Source organism: Pseudophryne corroboree, chromosome 1, assembly GCF_028390025.1.
Source record: "Pseudophryne corroboree isolate aPseCor3 chromosome 1, aPseCor3.hap2, whole genome shotgun sequence".
Taxonomy (NCBI): Eukaryota; Metazoa; Chordata; class Amphibia; order Anura; family Myobatrachidae; genus Pseudophryne; species Pseudophryne corroboree.
The window spans coordinates 183,296,649-183,314,153 of record NC_086444.1 but is presented as its reverse complement, the minus strand read 5'-3'; the positions used below and the strand labels follow the sequence as shown (position 1 = coordinate 183,314,153).

The window sequence follows — 17,505 nt, the reverse complement described above, 5'->3', positions numbered from 1 at the left end:
GGGTTATTCCGAGTTGATCGTTCACTAGCAGTTTTTAGCAGTCGTGCAAACGCTAAGCCGCCGCCCTCTGGGAGTGTATTTTAGCTTAGCAGAAGTGCGAACGAAAGGATCGCAAAGTGGCTCCAAAAAAAAATAGTGCAGTTTTAGAGTAGCTCCAGACCTACTCAGCGCTTGTGATCACTTCAGACCATTCAGTTCCGGATTCGCCCAGCCACGCCTGCATTTTTCCTGGCACGCCTGCATTTTTTCGAGCACTCCCTGAAAACACTCAGTTGACACCCAGAAACGCCCCTTTCCTGTCAATCACTCTGCGGCTGCCATTGCGACTGAAAAGCATCGCTAGACCTTGTGTAAAAATACATCGCACGTTGTGAAAGTACGTCGCGTGTGCGCACTGCGCCGCATACGCATGCTCAGAAGTGCCGCTTTTTCACTTAATTGCTGCGTTGCGAACATTTTTAACTAGCGGTCAACTCGGAATGACCCCCAGTGTACCATCAGAAAGCAAAGATGTCACTATCTCAGTTGCACTCAAATAATTCTGCATTTCGGAATTTGATATGTAAGATTCAATCTGTATTTTAAAATGTGCAAGAAATTTCCCATGGATAAATGTGAATAATATAAATACATATAAAATATATAACATAGTTTTTTAAGATATTTTGCCCTTGAAACCTATTTGAACTTTGAAATTAATGTAATCATCATCATACAACTTCTCAGTCTTTGAACACTGATTGACTCATAGAAAATTTACTCTGACAACTTAGTGACTCAGCCATTGGCTGGATTTCTCAGATGTTCAGCAGATGTACTCTCAGAGCTACTTGTAAAGATAGTAAGCTGTGTCTATTCAGCTGCTGCCTGGCTGGGCATGCTGGGACATATGGTTCTATAACCACCAGACAGGCAGAGGATGATTAACTGTTTGATAATGTGTAGCGCTAGAAGGTTCCAGGGGTGGGTTTGATAATTTGTTTGTTATATGATCAGTTTCCGAACCAGTGTTCTGCTAAAGTCAGGTACCCATTAGTCATACTTGCCTACTCTCCTGAAATGTCCAGACGACTCCCTAATTTTGGGGTGTCTCCACAGATTCCGGGGAGAGTATGTCAAACTAGGTAGTGGGCGCAGCTGGGGACATGATTAGAAGACAAAGAGCACCGAACGGTAGTTGAGTCATGAGTCCCAATATACAAGGTCTAATCCATTGTTGAACACAAATAGGCTGCATGTGCTCCAGCATTTCATGCACATTAATAAATAAGTATATATCTACCAGCATGCATAGCTGTACGTCTCCTATGCATACACTCGGTTTGATACTTGTTATCAAAATCAGTGGGCCCTTGCACCAGCCTATACTTGGTACAAGTAATATGCTTACATCAAACTCTGCAAAGCCCTCCCTTCCAAGACAAAGGACCCCCTATACTTTACATGCATAAGAATGCCCGATTCGCAATCCACTTTCACTTGAAGATGCAACTGACGTGTATGAATCTGCATCACCTGTACTTGCATAGGCATATGATCTGTTCTGGAACATTGCCCTGCAAAGTATACTGCGTGGCTGGGCATACATTCCACAATGCATCGGGGGATGCAGTCAATTTACCTCCAATCAAAATCCAGACGGTCGAAATCTCGACAGCAATTGACCAACGGTCAAAATCCCGGCAAGGTCAAAATTCCGACATAGACAAAATACCGACATTTAAAAATACCGACAAGGTCAAAATACCGACATGTAAAATGCCGACAGGTCAAAATGCCGACATGAGTTTTTCATGATTTTTTTAATTGAAACCGACTTGTTCATACTTTACCATCCCAGTGGACCTGGAGGGGGAATATAATAGTGTGCCGAGCAATTGACCAACGGTCAAAATCCCGGCAAGGTCAAAATTCCGACATAGACAAAATACCGACATTTAAAATACCGACAAGGTCAAAATACCGACATGTAAAATGCCGACAGGTCAAAATGCCGACATGAGTTTTTCATGATTTTTTTAATTGAAACCGACTTGTTCATACTTTACCATCCCAGTGGACCTGGAGGGGGAATATAATAGTGTGCCGAGCGCAGCGAGCCATGTGAGGGGACGTCGTACACTTATATGGTGTCCATGTCAACATACATACACAAAAACCGATTAAAAACGCATGTCGGTATTTTGACCTGTCAGCATTTTACATGTCGGTATTTTGACCTTGTCGGTATTTTAAATGTCGGGATTTTGGCCATGTCAGGATTTTGACCTTGTCGGGATTTTGACCATCGGTCAATTGCTGTCGGGATTTCGACCGTCGGGATTTTGATTGGAGGTATTTCATACCGATCCCTGCATCGTCCACAATGTGTTCTATTTTCTGCAACAATGCGTCTTAGAAACAAAGTAATGTATTAGGAGTAGGACGCAGCTAATGCGGCTCTATCTGCATCCGAAATGCCACGTTACAGTGTTTTCCAGGAAAACAGTATAGCAGAGCATTTTGTATGCAAATACAGTCGCAGTCACACACAGAATATAGGCATGCTGCATATAATTTTAATTAGCAGAAGCTGTGTGTGCGTCCTATTACACTACTTTGCATCTAAGACAATTTTATGTGGATAAAATGCAAAAAGACGCTCAGCACTCACTCAGTATGTGTAACGACACTTGTAGCACACGGAGCAAAGATGTAAGAGGACACATCTGTACCGTCTCCCCCCTCCTCTCTCGGTGCCATTGCTCACTAGTCAGTTGTACGGCACAAACTGCTGCTTAGTAAGGCCTGACGTGTTCACCGGGGACTCGCAATTGTTTTTGAATTTGTGTGGTCTCATTATTTCCTATTATTTTGCTATTATTATTTTTTTTATTTTATTGGTTTTAACTATACATGGATTATATAATACAAGGCACTGTATGACACAAAGCGGTGTTTTTCCAAAGCTTTTTTTTTTTTAATATTTGTACACCTGCATTAAACATGTTCCTGCCACACTGGAAAATATGTGTCATTTATTTGGCTTATTAATATATGCACCTGCACCCGCTGCCAGGTTTTATACTGACACTATAAATGTACACATCAAAAAAATATCTATAATTTATAGGAGCAGAGACACATGCACACACTTTCAGAAGTGTTCTGTTCCGTGTGTTCCATTTTCTGTATAATTAATAATAACATCCTAAAGTCTAAAGGCATTTGAAGTCATACAACAATATTGCAATTAATTAAAAAACAAATTTCTCTCAGAACTGCTAAAGCCAAAATTCTACAAAGAAAATTGTCAATAACAAAGTTACGAGGTTTAAATTGAAAGAAAATGTTGGGTTATATCTACTTTGGTTTAGTGTAAAATTATAAGTTCCTATATTTGTTTATCATAGCCAGGGCCATCTTAACAGCATTGTAGGCCCTGGGCAAAGCAATGCACACCCATCAACGAGAATCAATGAAAATGTGCCATCTCTCCACATGCTTCCATACAGTGAATGGCAATCAATACTCTGATTGGTGGATTGCTCCAGTCATCCACCAATCAGCATGCTGAGAGCCATTCACTCTCTGGCTGCAGGTTGGGAGGCAGGTAGAGAATGCTGCCTCACTGCTCTGATTGTGTGACCACCACCCAACACTACTCATAGGCCCATAGAATTGGGGGGCTCTGGGCAGCTGCTTAGCATGCCTATACATTAACATGGCCCTGATCAAAACTACTGACAACTCGGACAATACATAATATACATAATTTAAGTGAGGGAGCTGGAGCCTGTTTTGCTGATTAAGATACTGACAGGTAGCTTAACACGCAAGGTCACGTTACTGACGGGCAGCTATCCACTGTAGCAAGTCACGAGAAATGTCTGTGCTCTCGTTTCTTTGTTACCATGGTAAGTTTTACAGTATGTTTCTTACTGCTCACCATGGTAACATACGTAGCATTAGTGTGTGCTGAAGACTGGGTACCTCTTATATAGCATTGAATGGCAGACTGTAGAGGAGATGTATCAAGCAGTGAAGAGTAGAGAAGTGTCTTTTTGGATTGTTAAAATCCAGGCTCCTTGCTATTAATATCCCAAATGCAGCCAGCAGCATCTAACGCATACCTCCCAACTATTTTATTTCTGTGGGACAGTCCTGATTTGATTGACACATTAGTCCCAATTTTTGACAGTATTTCCCTTGCCACATGCAGTGGAGGAAGACGCCTCCAGTCGGGGTCTGGCATGGATGATAGGCATCTAACCCAGTCAATAGGTCAACCACATTAGGTCGACAGTTTGAAAGGGTCGACGTGGTCAAAAGGTCGACATGTAAAAGGTCAACAGTGCTTAAGGTTGACAGATATAAAAGGTCGACAGGTTCAAATGGTTGACACGACAACCGTCAACAAACATATGGTCAGTTTTTGTTTTTTTCATCATTTACCATCGACGGTGACTATGATTGGGAATAGTAACCTTTCCCAAAGCATGGTGAGGGGACGCAGCACACTACTTGGGGTCACATGTGGTTAAAATGGTAAATGGCATCCCCCAAAAAAATGGTGTTGACATTTTGACTGTGTCGACCTTTTGTACTTGTCAATCTTTTCAGGTGTCTACCTTGAACATGTCAACATACTGACCCTGTTTACCTTATGATCCTATCGACATCTTCCATGTCAACCATATAGTGTTGACCTATAGACTGTCTACCTAATTATGGTTGACCCAATGATCCACAACCATCCAGTAAGTACAGCAATGTTTCTTGGTTGGAAAGGAGGATGGCCTAACACTTCAGAAGTTCTAAGCACACCACCGATGGGGTGATTACAATGACTCTCAAGTGATTTAGAATTTATAATCTTGGGAGGTATGCCCAAAAAGGTGAATACTGCTAGAGGCTGTTGAAGGATGGTGCAAAAGGATTAGCTGGGATGTAGAGATTATGGTATTAAATACAAGACAACAAGGGAGAGTGGGAAATGAAACACGGTGGATAGGTAGGGCAGGGAGTGCATTGTATGTTTGGGGTAAGAAGGAAGAAGTGCATAGCTGTGAAATGCACAGTTGGATGAACTGCAGGTGGGGGAGCTTGAGGGACAGCAGGTATTTATTAACAAAGTATAGGGGTGTGTGAAAAATTAGCTACAAGGGGGTGAGAGAGAGTGTGGGATGCTGGGGAGAGAGAATAAATTGCACAGTTGGGTTGAAATTAACTAGAGTCATGAGAAAACTGATTACAGGGAGGAAGAAGGAGTGGGGAAATTAATTACAAGGAAGGTGGGGTTAGATGCCCAGTGTCACAAACAGTCATGACTCTGTCCTGACTGTATGGGACAGTTAAGAGGTAGTCCCCAATCATACTGCTCTTCAATAAAGAAGCAAGAAGGGTTGCACGCAGTAAACGTTGGTGCCTACAGCATTACAAGAGAGATTGGAGGTGACAATTGTTAAGTTATAGTCTTAGTCACTCCAGACAAGCCATGCCCCTTCATGGGTTGACCATGCCTTTTCCATACATTATTTATCCTGATATACGCATAGCAGTTCCACTTGTTTAAGTACAAATTAAGCACTACAGACAGGACCTAAATGTTCTAGTTAACTCTCTGTTGGGAGGAGGTGTTCAACTATACAAGATATTTGTTACAAAATGTCATTTTCCCAACCAAGTAAGTATTTGGTTATAGCATGTACAGTAATAAACATGAGAGTAGGTAAAAGTGTACCTGTTTCATTTTCAGGAATATTGAGAATAATCACATTGATAAGTGGAGAACCAGTTGGCGATACACTTGTGTTATCACAGGGTTCTTTCGTTTGTTCTTCTGTACTTCCACTTGTGATAAACTCTGAATCAATTTCCCCTTCTGCTTTTTGACTTGTCATATCATATTCAGTTGTGGATTTTATAGGAGAAACGGATTCACCAATCACTATTGTTCCTTTACTAGTTTCATCGCCAGGTTCCACATCGATTAAGACTGGTTTCTGAGTAGAAATGGGTGGGGGTAATAGTGTTGTAAGCACTTGTACAGTCTCTTTTGGGATTACAGTTATGTCTCCTGCAGTCTCTTGTTTGTCAGTCACCACAGATAATGGTACGTCTGTTACTTGTTGTGCTTCACTTATGCCAGAGCTTTCAGTGACCTCTCTGGCTTGAGCTGTAACAGCTAGCGTAGCAGCAGGAGCTTCTGGTAAATACAGCACAGAGTCAGTCACAGGTTTCAGTGGACTCGATGGAAGTTCCGTTGATGCTACTGTTACTTCAACCTCTGCTGATCCTTCAATTTCTGAGTCTAAATCTGTAACAACCTTTTTGGTTTCTGAGGACTCACCCAATGAAGATCTGATGGTAATAGAAGGTGCTGGGGTCTCCACTTTGGGAGAGGCTATATCTACAATTGAACGAGTAACATAATCTGTATCTTGAGGAGCAATAGTTGCCACTTTCTTCTGTTCCTCTGTGACATCTGTAGTTGGCAAGTCAGTCCCAGCAACCAATTTAAATCCCTCTTGTGTTTCATCTTCACCAGGTTGAGCAGTAATTGCACTTTCTGTCCTTTCTGTAACATCCTGAATGACACTTGTTATAGTTGGTGTGATTTCTTTTTCCTGGTCTATTCCACTTCTTTCAGAAACCAAATCTAATGGATGACTTGCTACCAATGCTTCTTCCGTCACTAATATGGAAGTCTCAGATGTTGCAGGTGAAACTGGATATGATTCTGTGCTCTCTGATGGCTTGGGTTGTGCTGATACCTTGTCTGCTTCGCTCTCTTGTGCTGACGTAGTTTCAGTTACAATAGTTGTGATCTGTTGTTTTCTCTCAACATCTTCAGAAGCTACAGAGATATCGCCTGATATTTTAACAGAATATGCTTGTGTAGTTAGATCTTTTGGAGCCAATGAAAATGGTTCATCGGTTTTGTCCAAAGCAGTCACTTTAGACTGAATATCTTCTTGAGACACCCCTGAGCCTTCTGATGTATCAAAAGGGGAAAGAGTAGATGTCAGGACATCTCCAGTCACTATATCTTTCAATTGTGATGATGATGTTGTCTTATCAGTGCCTTCAACTGATATTTCAGGTACATCTGGTGTGGAAGTAGGACCTGTCTCAGCTGATGTGATGCTTTCTACATCTGGGGTTTTTACAGCTTTATCTGCAGATGTGGCTTTCTCATCTATTGTTGTGATCTCATCTAGTAAGGATGGACTGCTGGTGTCCAGAGCAGGTTTGAATACAGTGAATACATCCAATTCAGGCTGGAGACTTGAAGCCTCCTCTTTTTGTAAGGTGAGTGATTCCCCTGTAGTCACGGCAGCCTGCTCTACACTTTCTCTTGATGTACTGTAAGACTGTGGACTGCCAGAAGACACTGCAGATGATATATCTTGAGTAAAGTCATGTGGAATAATAACTGTTGGAATAATTTCTACACTTTTGGCTTCCATGGTTTCTTTGGGAGACTGAGAACTTAGATATAATACTTCTTTAGTCAGAGTAATAGAACTGACTGTTTCCGGCAACTCTTGTTCTGGTTGAAGTGTTGGAACTTGAGAATCGGTTGAGATTGAAGTTGAACTTATGTCTTTGTCCTCCTGAGCTCCAGCCTCTTCTGAACTGATAGTGACAGGATCCAATGTAGTTCCTTCTTGTACTAACAATCCCGGTCCCCTTTCCGTTACAGATTCTGTTGGTTGGCTGCTTTCCTCCTGCACAGCAATCTCTTGAACAGTAGGCTGCACAGCAGTTTCTTTTACAGATGGCGGCGTTGTAGGTAGACTTGGTTTTGGGGTGACATTAACAGGTTGTATTTCCAATTTCGTTATGCTGCTTTCAGTAACAGCTGTGGGTATTATCAGTTTGACAGAAACAGATTCTGTAATATTTCTTTTATCTGTAAAGCAAAAATAAAAATGTAATTAAAAACAAATCAAATTCATACTGTTTATTGTGTTTTATTTTCCAGTCATACATTCCTATTTGAAAAAAAAAAAATCTGTATGTGGAAAGTGTTGCAATGGATGCAAAATAAAATAAAATCAGATTTTATTATGTTGTTTCAGTAGCTTGTAAAGGCCTCTTGCCAAATTATTACTCAAAAAATATACAATATTCAATGGTTTCCTTCTTCTCAGGCGTTATTGCCAAACAATTATAGTTTTATGCTACATTTCTTAGTTTTAAACAGTAATTTCCTGTTCTTGTAAATTGTCTCAAATCATGTGGTAAATACCTGTGCCACTTACAGATAGACTTATTTTGTTTTTGCTTCAATATCTGTTGGCTGGGTTCTTTTTATGCACAATAAATTAGTTATACCATAAATGTTGTGGATGTTATTTCAGGTTTCAGCTTAACATACAATTCAAATGCAGAACATTTGGTAAGAAAATATTACTTTAATATACACGCAGCGAGCACAGACTTCGTATTTGGACAGGCAAGTTTTAAAAGGTACAGAAGCTTTAGAGGTGTGAAATTGTAAAAAAAAATGGAATATTGGGCCTCACTTGGGTGGTGGAAGAAGAAAATTTGTCTGGCGCAATTCAGCCTTTGGGGTAAATTTATAAAACAGAGAATTGGTGATGTTGCCCATTGCAACCAATCAGATACTGTCTATGATTTTCTAAAATGCATTAGAGAAATGATAGACAGCATCTGATAGGTTGTTATGGGCAACATCAACAATTCTCTATTTTGGAAGGTTTAGTAAATTTACCCGTTACGAAATAATATTTGTGCAAGATTCCACCATAAATCCTCTCATCTGTACCATTTCTGTATAAGTACCCAGTATAAATGATCAATGTGCTAATTCAATGGTTTCCAAACGCAGTCCTTAAAATACCCTAAAAGTCCAGGTTTTAAGGATATACATGGCTGAATCTAGAAATGTTTGTTTAAATTTGTGTGCACAACAGGAGAAAAGCTGATTATGTGCTGTGTCAGCTGTTTTGCGCTTTGCAAAAGACCTGTGTGTAGGAAACAGATACACCTTAATTTATAGACAGCATCATAGAACCCTTTACTGTATGTCTTGGCTGAAACTGTTTTGGACATTGTTTAGGGTCTACATAAATAATGAGAACTGTTCATCTACTCCTGCACTGCTCATCACTGCTCACTGTCACTGTTTCCCTGCTAGTATCCTGGTGTGAGTGATGTCATCCAGTTATCACAATGCTGTGAAATATGAGGGTGTGTCGCAATAACTAAAGCTAGATGTGTATGCACAATTTACTGCTACAGACTATAGATTCTATGATTAGCTATCACTATTTTAATCTCTTTTTTTTAGATCCTCGGCTATAACACAATTATAATGTTTTAAAGTTGAGCAGGTCTAAATTCCTTTATTGGGAGCTTATTTGGGATCCATACTTAGTAATAGGAAATAAATCAATCATATAAATCACAAAAGATATGTTTAAATTACTTTCAGGTGCTGTGTGCTGCGATAAGCGAGCATCTGCTACCTGCAGCAGGGAGACCTTACATCAGGGATGGGGAACCTTTGGCCCTCCAGCTGTTGTTGAACTACATATGCCAGCATGCTTTGCTACAGTTTTGCTATTGTTGCAGGGCATGCTGGGATGTAGTGCAACAACAGCTGGAGGGCGAAGGTTCCCCGTCCCTGCCTTACATCATAGCCCTGACAGGAAGTGATGCGGGCAGAGGAATGTAAATGGCACAGAGATTTATCTGTTTCTCTGTGTAGAACTGCAAAACACTTATTTTTTAGTCTGTGGGAAATTAATCACAATTTTGTTCAAAACATATTTTTGTAATTATGCAGTCATGCTTGCCCTTATGTGGAAGTAATATGTAAAGAGAGAAAGGCTAGACGTAGCTTTGCATGATTACTTGTAGAGGAGGGCCAGATTTACAAAGGGGCGGATGGAGCTACAGTTCCAGGCCTTTACATGAAAAGAGGCCCATTGTTGTCGCAGAATGAAGATGACCATCTGCCTAGCTGGCAACACAGTCAGCCATAAATCAGTATACAAACTGTTTTTCTATTTTTCTCACAAAATTATGTAAGTTTTCTATTTTTAAGTATTTATGGAGGTATTGGGGTTGATAGCGTAGGGGGTATACACAGCCACATGGCTCTGGCCACACCCACACAGCACTGGTCACAGCTCCGCCCCTTCTCAGTATGGGTGTGATACCGGAATCCCGGTGGTCACATGACCGACAGTGACGTTCCAACAATTAGAATGCCGATAAGGGATGGGGTAATTATTTTACCCCTCCACTGTCCCCTACCCTGTTCCGTGTAGTTGGTTTGATCACCATTTATTGAGTCAGGAAGAGATAATTATTTTTACCTCTGTGATGTTCAATAAAAAATTGTCTCTTTGTGGAGCTTGTGTTGCCTTTATATCAGTGCAATTAGAATATATCTAAAAAGTGATGGATCTATATAAACCCCTTCCGTCCATTATAATAGCAATACATTAATTGGGCGTTAGTTGTATCTGGTCTATGCAACTTTCTACAGGTGGAATATCATTTTTATATGTTATATTCTTGCAATCTGCAAATGACCCTTTTAACATATCCTAGCATATAAATTATGACTTGAAAAATGAGTGCTTGAAAACGGTGCGGATTAGTGTCTGTAACTAATATTTCAGCTGAACAGAATTTCAAATACTAAAACGAAAGGTCATAGGGATTCATTTATTCATCAAGGGAGGAGTACAGGAGTTTTACTGTTAACAGCTGCAAAAGGTGACATCATCTTGTTAACATCTGGCTCACAGGCCTGAAGTATAACTTGTGTAAGTTATAGCATGAAATCACATGTTATGCCATTGTTCTATCTGTGCATTGAACTGTAAACAAGAATACAAATTCTGATCTTATCAATATTCAAGTATGAAAATATTTAACTCAGTCTGAAAAAACTTGATGAAGGTAATAACGATATTTTAGCCCTATAAGATATTTTAAGATCAAAGTGATTCTGACAAAGTATGAAAATAAATTTGGTCAACTTCGGGACTACAGACAATAGAAACTTAAGGGGTAGATTTACTAACGCTTCTAAAAATTAAAAGTGGTAATATAGCCCAAAGCAACAAAAGATTCTAGCTAATAATATATTATATCCTAAAAAATTATAGACAGAATATGATTGGTTGCCATGATCAACACCACCACTTTTCATTGTTAGAATCTTTAGTAAATCTACCCCTATATGTCATTGTCATGTGTGAAACAATTCTGGGGCAAGATGTTATGCTGTCTGAGATGGCCGGAGGTGCGGGTTGCCAGCCGAACTCAGATTTTTTTGAAAGCGGCAATTATTTACAAGACAAAACCATGCCCTGTAAATTATTGCCACTTTTTAAAAAACTTCCGAGTTCTGATGGCAACCCGCACCTTCGGCCAACTCAGATGGCATTACATACGGCCCTTAGTGTGTTTTACATGCCCAGCTTTGTAGATTCCACTTTTTCTCCATTATTCCACCAGTAAAGAATTAGTTGCACGTAGGGTTAGCACCCTGATTGCAAATAATGACAAGAGGCATTGTGAGCATTCAAGTTACAATCGCAGAGAAAATTATCATGATATAACATCTTAATAGTCCTGAGTTTCAAATATTGATTATAGAAAAATATGCCTATGAGCCTTGCTCAACAATTTAGACATTTTATACATGGGGTGCAAAGGTTTACCAATATAGAATATAAATTCATTCAGACATGAGCTGAGTAACAGCTGCCAAGAATTAATTTGGCAGCTGTAAACTTGATATGGTGAAATTGCTTATATCTTACTTACTTTTTATGCAATATGCATCATATTTCTCTTTTGGCTGTGGGAAGAAAGTCTGATTGCTAAAACGATATTTAGTCCGCACCCCAAGAAGTCCTCCTCCACACTGGGGTCTCGCCAAAGACACCGGATAACGCACACTGCCATCCGCAAGCCAGCCATAATCACACTGGTCAAAACCTTTTCTCCATGCGGAATACATGTCTCCAACAGTTGCTAGAGCTGCGCTCCTGTCCTCACACTCTTTTTTGGCCTCTTCGAATGTCAACTTTTTGGGAAGAGACAGATGGAACAGGTCACCTGAAGAACAAAATGGCATTATTGGAACAGTCGTCCTCAGTACTAAGCAAGTGTACAATAAAAAATATTTGATGTCATTTGTGCAGCAAATTTACATGTCGTTTTAATGAATGAAAACACAGAAGATGAACAAGATTACACAGTAGTTTGCTGAGACCAAGCACAGGCCCAGAATTGTAGTTCAAGTACGAACCATCAATAGTTTCTGAAAATGTATTTCCATTTGGTAACCATCAGACTAGGTGACACAGAACACAGGCTGTTTCCTAGGATAACGTAAAGATCTTAGCAATGCGTCAAACAACCAAAAAAATATGTTTTTTCTTTTGCTTGCTATGCTGCCTCAGTCACAGCTTTAATCACCGAATAAACCACTGCTTCTAAGCATTTCTGAAACCACCGGCCCACCACACAAACACCAACAATGAAGTATTTTGCTTCTGAGGGATTCTCTCCTGGAACTGTTGGTAACTGTGACTGGTGCACTCATGTGTAAACACACGGTTACACCTTCATCTTCTGAAATAAGATTCAGACAAAAAGAAGCAGTAAAAAAAAAAAAACAATAATTAAAGAAAACACTCAATTCTTATTTTTATTAGGGTCTGCGGCATTATGCTACCTCTGTAAAACAAGGAATGGCCTCCTCTAAACCCACTTTTTAATGGATTAATTTAGAGGTGTCAAGCATTCACTCCCTCTGAAACAAAAGACGATGCGGCTTGTTAAAAACGCCAAGACATTTAGCGCATTCTGATACTTTTTTTTCTTACACTGAACGTTACAAATGTGACGGTACTGAACCTACCAATAACCTAATATTAATCAGTGTGTCACTTATGTGTTTAATATGGCAAATGACTACATTATACTACGCCATGTGAAAATAAATAATTTTGCTGCATCTCCTTAAGGTTCCTATGTGATATATAGGAAATTGTAATGCAGTGGTTAATGTACTGAAAGGTATAGGGCCTTATAGAGCACTGAATTATATTGTTTTAGATTTGAATTGGAAGCTCTTGTAGGTAGAGCGAAGCATTGTGTTTTGTTTGTTTTCAATAAAGTTATTCAAATAAAAAATGCCAGACTGGACAAAGAAGTGTGTACAGTTCTGTATAAAACATAATTAAAAAAATATATAATCATTTTTATTTCTCTCTTGCTGGCGGTAATATTTGTAGTTGATATGACATCACTGTTTTAGCCACAGTGACCATACACACCACTAGCATCAGTAATACGCTAGCCATAAACAGGTAGCTTACTCCATCTGAAAGAGTTACAGATTGTAGCAGCACGTTTAAAAAAGTCGTCAGGTCTGCAGAACTCCATACCTCCCTAACCGTCCCATATGTGTGGAAGCTCCCCACTTCTAAAGGTAGGTGCTGCTGTGGCCAACTGCGATGTGAGGAATGTAATTTCCACTTTCGTTGGAAGGGCCAGTCCAGAGACAACCCAAAAAGGCAGGTTTTCCATTTTAAATAATAGTGTACAGTTTCTTATGTACGGGTTGTTGTTAATTGCTACTACTGATTTAAATTTGGTAATTGGTAATCCATCCTAGTGTGCACCACTACCCCACCTCTGGTCAGTTAGGCATAAAACATTCATCAATTACAAAGGATTTTGCCAACTAAACCCAATATTGGTCTGTGTGTGTGGCCTCAATACACGTTTTATGCCCAATAATAATTTAAGTATATTGGATCATTATCGGGAATGTTAAAAAATGTGGTCAGAAACTGCTCTTTGTGTGTGTGTGTGTGTGTGTGTGTGTGTGTGTGTGTGTGTGTGTGTGTGTGTGTGGTCTTCATCCAACAGCATCAACAGGCCCTAGTAAGTTCTGGAAATCCTCCGGTGCTTGGGCTGGCTTGGCCACCCACATGTACAGTATGTCAGAGCTAGAATCTCAAGCAGACACGCAGCACACATGTAGTGGAAGAAGGTACATTTCCTCATATTAACCACATAATGGGATGTGGTCTTTCTTCCTGCATGTGGAATTTAGGCTTGCTATGGATGTGATGTCATCTCATATCTGATGGCTGTTGTGGGTTGTAATTCAATGAACAGACACCGTTTTTAAGATATAACATGGCGCTAAAAACTGATGATCACGAAGATAAGAAAATGCATCTAAAAATTGGTGAGTTACGTTATCCTGGAATAAAAAAAATGGGGGGAGTGTTTTTTATTTTCCTTTTAGTGTTTTCATCGCTTTCAGTGGAACGAGCATTGTACAACAAAGTTTGGAGAACAGATGCAATGGAACCTCACGCTGTAACTCTGTCATTGCAGACCAGAAAATGGAAACCATGAATGTGTTTATGTTACAGACAATAATGCAGTGTGTGTTAACCTTGGCAGCCTTTTCCATCCAGGTTGAAGTCAGCGCTCAAAGAATTGACAGGATTTTCCTGCTCTGTGTGTATGCACTATAGAACTGAAAGAAAAACACCTGACTATTTAAGGTTTCTATTTTATGGCTGCTAAATACCACAGACTAGACTTATGAGCCAGGCTCTCTGCTCCAGACAAAAGCTGATTCAGAATCATCTCTGGAAATCACTAGACGCTGTCTTATTAGCCTGTTCTTCAAAAGTCTGTCAAGCCATAAGCTCCTGGAGTTACATTCTACTTTCATGTTTCCTTATTAATATTATCCCACCTGTTTAAGTGCCACTTTATTTATCCCCAAGCATATATATGTGTTTTATGATGCCAGGAGAATATTAAGTAGACGGCTTGCAAAATGCTACATGCCCCATAGTTTGTAATTTCAGTGTTTCCAGGCAGTTTCCATTTTCCTTTAGTAAAACGTATAGCTATAGGTGAGATAAATTTTCAAAACTGTTGCGCGAAAAACCCCCAAAACACCTCATTACACTTTTGGCTGTGACATGTCAAATTAGGTGTATGGCGTTCCCAGTCCTATCCAACCATACCACATACCTGTAGGAAAATATTTTGACCATTGTCACCAAAGATTTAGGGCGGAATCCTATTAGCTCCAAAGTGATTTCAGCTGGTCAAAATGGTCGAATATCGCGATTAATGACTGATGGTCATTATCGCGGCACCCAATTAGAGGGCATTTCGAACTGCCGAAATTGGACCCGTGACCATGAAAAAACATATGGGATCGGGGAAGTACCGCTGCTAATAGCATACCCCTTTTAGCTATTACAGAGTAATTTCCACAAATTAGTATTTTACAATTACAGTGCAGAATAGCTTTCCTTGCGATGCAAAGCAAAGTAGAACCCAAAGGCTCTACCGCCAAAAGGATCCCGGCCCTCCGTTGTATTAGAAGTGAAGTGATCACTAATGCTCTGTAGTAAAGTAGGTTGAGCCTTGATTATGGAACTTGCATTATCAGGTTCAGGGCGTGGGGCCCACTGGGTTCGTGTGGCCAGTCTGCTGTGGGGCATCATTATTGTAATACTTAATGTAACACATTTTTGGTATTTAAACTGCTTTTTATATAACACTTTTTAACACTTAAACTGCTGCTTAATAGTGTGATGCCTTGGGACGGTTGGGTTGTGCTGACCCAGGGGGTCCCGTGCTCTGGAATTGAACCATAGGAATGTTAGGGACTCAACTGATGAGGTCACCTGGCCATGGTAGGTGGGCTCATAATTTTGTCCAAAAATTATGCTAAGAACCTTAATTTTATGATAAATTGTAGAGTTTTTTTAAGAATTTGCAACTGCATATTCTCTTTTTTTCTGTGTGACACTACAAGTCTCAGCATGATAGCACCTCTCATTGGGCCTAATTCAGACCTGATCGTAGCAGCAAATTTGTTAGCAGATGGGCAAAACCATGTGCACTGCAGGTGAGGCAGATATAACATGTGCAGAGAGAGTTAGATTTGGGTGGGTTATATTATTTCTGTTCAGGGTAAATACTGGCGGCCTTCTTTTTACACTGCAATTTAGCTTTCAGTTTGAACACACCCATCCCAAATCTAACTCTCTCTCTGCACATGTTAAATCTGCCCCAACCCCCCCCCCCCCCCCCGCAGTGCACATGGTTTTGCCAGGTGTGCAGTCCAAGACCCCTTCCCCCCCCTCCCAACGCCCCATTAATAATGTTAAATTTGGACCTACGTATTATACGTGACAAAACTGAACAAGATACCGGCCATTAGGCACCATAGATGGCAACCTATCAATGTATTTATGGAGCTCCACAAAACTGATCTAGGCAATTCTTACTTGGTTTTTGGGCCATATACACGGCAATCACTGTCCATTTGCCTAATAGTCTATATGTCCAGCATAAAAAGTACACGTCAGCTCTTTAACCAGTATATTCTAACTTTTTAAGGTCAAAATAGATAACAAAGCATTAGGGGGAATTCAGTTAGTCATGGTAATTTACCATGGCTAACTGATCACCTGGGGACTATTCAATCAGCCCCAACACCGGCAGGTGACAAAAAATCCCTGATAACTCGGGAGTTATTAGATCCCGTGACTCTGTTAATGCGGGAATCCATACACTTTTCCGATTCCATGCATTAATGCCTGATAACCCCTGTAACTGCGAGTTAATAAACCTTTCGGGAGACGTCTGCAGGTTAACTGAATAGCCTCCCGCTTTAAAGCCTGAGGCTACCTCTGTTAATTACCCGCTCTAAAGTACTGCGGGTAATTGAATCTGTGTGTTTTGGAATTTTTCAAAAAATTTTATTAGCTTCTTACAAATATGACATTTTCTATATAAGTATTTTTTGTAATACAGGTTGAGTATCCCTTATCCAAAATGCTTGGGACCAGAGGTATTTTGGATATCGGATTTTTCAGTATTTTGGAATAATTGCATACCATAATGAGATATCATGGTGATGGGGCCTAAATCTAAGCACAGAATGCATTTAGGTTTCATATACACCTTATACACACAGCCTGAGGGTCATTTTAGCCAATATTTTTTATAACTTTGTACATTAAACAAAGTGTGTGTACATTCACACAATTCATTTATGTTTCATATACACCTTATACACACAGCCTGAAGGTCATTTAATACAATATTTTTAATAACTTTGTGTATTAAACAAAGTTTGTGTACATTGAGTCATCAAAAAACAAAGGTTTCACTATCTCACTCTCACTCAAAAAAGTCCGTATTTCGGAATATTCCGTATTTCGGAATATTTGGATATGGGATACTCAACCTGTATTGTTATAATTGTACATCTGTCTCATTCAATGAATAGGATATAGTGCTTTATGCATTTATTATAGGTAATAAAGGCAAAAACACATTTGTATATGGAAAGAGTGACAATTGATAGTTACGCAAAACATAAATTTGAAGATAGTGCCATGATATTCTGGCTCCATTTTAATATGATATACAGTATATACAAGTGTAAAGTAGGTATTAAGTCCTTGA

General features: G+C 39.8%; 1 protein-coding gene across 2 annotated transcripts in view; it reads right to left on the bottom strand.

Annotated features, from left to right (window-relative positions):
• Positions 1-17,505, bottom strand: part of VCAN (versican) — a 107,038-nt gene that overhangs the window by 41,070 nt on the left and 48,463 nt on the right. For both annotated transcript variants that reach the window (XM_063963951.1, XM_063963952.1), the window contains exons 6-7: positions 11,800-12,093; positions 5,723-7,897 (exon numbers count right to left, since the gene is read on the bottom strand). In XM_063963951.1, coding sequence (XP_063820021.1) covers positions 5,723-7,897; positions 11,800-12,093 — 2,469 coding nt within the window. The remainder of the gene's footprint in view (positions 1-5,722; positions 7,898-11,799; positions 12,094-17,505) is intronic.